At 41.2% G+C, this 2,235-nt stretch overlaps 1 protein-coding gene across 1 annotated transcript; it reads left to right on the plus strand.

The window, feature by feature from the left end:
- The first annotated feature begins 1,073 nt into the window (after positions 1 to 1,073).
- LOC131692264 (endocuticle structural glycoprotein SgAbd-2-like) lies at positions 1,074 to 1,684 on the plus strand. The gene is made up of 2 exons (XM_058979222.1): positions 1,074 to 1,113; positions 1,274 to 1,684. Exons 1-2 carry the CDS (start codon positions 1,105 to 1,107, stop codon positions 1,682 to 1,684), a joined length of 420 nt encoding a protein of 139 aa, XP_058835205.1. The 5' UTR covers positions 1,074 to 1,104.
- The last annotated feature ends 551 nt before the right edge of the window (positions 1,685 to 2,235 follow it).

Raw genomic sequence — 2,235 nt, forward strand, 5'->3', positions numbered from 1 at the left:
ATCATCGACTCACTCCTGTGATACATTGCTATAATTATTTGCAACTGTTTTCGCAAAGTTATTCTAAAACATCATTACCCATTAAATGGTTAACCGTAAACCACTTATTTGGACTGTGTGCGTGTTCAAACTTCAAAAAAGTTCAAATATACCATCGAAATAAATTTTCCGATTTTAAAATTGTAAAAACATGTGATAGTTGTCGTATTATTTATCCCAATCCTTGAATTGTAATGGGTTAATAAAAGAAACCTAGACTAATGTATTTTTTATTGGAAATTAGTGTTCCCAAATAATACTTTTAACGATCGATTTTCGGTCAAAGCATTTGGAAGTAGATTCAGAATTTTAAATTGATATTAGAATTTTGATAGAAATCATTAGACATTCCGGATGGGTTTACTGGCATATAACAAAGGATCAGGTTATTGTTGATTTGGGCTAAAAGAGGTTATTATTCATGATTGTTCAACAGTTTATCGTTTCAAGATCAGACGGCTCTACAATTTGTTCGTTGCATTCACAATATGTGTACGTGCCCAAAACAAGCGCAGCAATTCGTTTTAAAAATCTAACCAGGAATAATGAAGTGCCACATTCGTTATGTAGCATGGTGAAATGTTCTCACAGTAATGGTATTACATCCATTAAAATCTTTCAATTGCGGCCACTGGTTCAGAGCAGTCAGCGGACAACCAAAATTCGGAGCATATGTAGAGTAGGTACATATGTGAGCCAAGTCAAGCCCCCACGGGCACGCATGTGTATGGTTATAATTCGATCACTTATCAATCGATCATTAGCGGTAATTGCATTTATAGAGGCGTCGCTCCATCGTCATCATCGGTCGTCATCGAAATATCTGATGGCAATCTGATTTTGAACTTATCTCCCGCCCGCAAGAAAATCGTCTCGCCAAGCGATCGGGACTGCCCCTGTAGAAGGGGCAATACTCAGCAGAGTTCAAATCATCGTCGTGAATCGATGGCTTGGGCCCCCCTGGTATAAATATCCATTGCACTGCACTGGTCAGATATCAGTGTGCATTCAGCAAGCAAATTCATAGCGTGTAATTAACAGTTTTGAAAACGTCCAAAAGCAACAATGAAATTGGTAAGTTGTTGCAAAATTCGGTGCATGAACAGAATGTTGGCCAGTGTGATTTTGGTTCAGTCAGTGATCGGTTTTGTGATGAAAAGATGACTGGACCTACTTCTTTGTGCCATGTGATGTCAGAGTGAGTTATAAAATGATTTCTTCTTTCTCTCGGTAGTTCATCGCTTTCTCCGCTGTGTTGGCCGTTGCAGTTGCCGGCGGAGATTACCATGTAGAGCACAAGCATATTCCAATTGTGCACAGTGAGTTGTTGCAGAGCAGCGACGGTCAGTTCAAGTACGGTTATGAATCGGCCAATGGAATTGTCGTGCAGGAGGAAGGCCATGTCAAAAATTTGGGCACCAAAGATCACGAAAGCAACGTCGCTCACGGATCGTACTCGTACGTTGACCCACATGGTGTCCCCGTTTCGGTGAGCTATGTTGCCGATGAAAATGGATTCCAAGCGCATGGATCGCACATTCCCACCCCACCACCGCTACCGAAGGAACTGGTTGATGCATACGCCAAGGTCGGAAGCCATCCAGAGGCACACCACGACGAGCCGGAAGTATACAAGGGTCACTAAGCAGATCCTAAATTCTGGGTTGTTATCCTCCATGAGAATGCCAAATTGTGATATGAACTATCCGCTAGCGGATAGTGCCTAGTGAAAGTTGTTGTGAATAGCAAAAAATATATCGTTGTCGAATTCAAACATCTTTGCTTTCTATCCGCAACAATTCAAGACCTGCGCGCAAACATATGATACAAGTTTTCCCTCCCTTGTCCACTTCATAAACATCTTACCAGTATTATACCCATTCCGAATTTGGCTTGGGAAGTTTTTCCTACTATGGCAGCTGTTCATGTTCATTGTTGACATGTTTCTCTTCCTGCTGCTGAACGGGTTGACTTTTGAAGATGTCGGAGCAACAATTTCGAAAATCGCACGCGTACCGGACTATCCTGTTAGAAGATCATGGTCTTATTGGTTGAACTAGTCAATGTCATCGAAGATGAGCTAGGGTGTATTTGTTTGGTTCATGGATATGCACTTTTGAAAGTGTAACAATGTAGACTCAACTGTCCGAATCGATGTGTTCGATGGATCCTGAAGAATGGATTATAAATTGGATA

This window comes from Topomyia yanbarensis, chromosome 3 (genome assembly GCF_030247195.1).
Source record: "Topomyia yanbarensis strain Yona2022 chromosome 3, ASM3024719v1, whole genome shotgun sequence".
NCBI classification, from domain to species: Eukaryota; Metazoa; Arthropoda; class Insecta; order Diptera; family Culicidae; genus Topomyia; species Topomyia yanbarensis.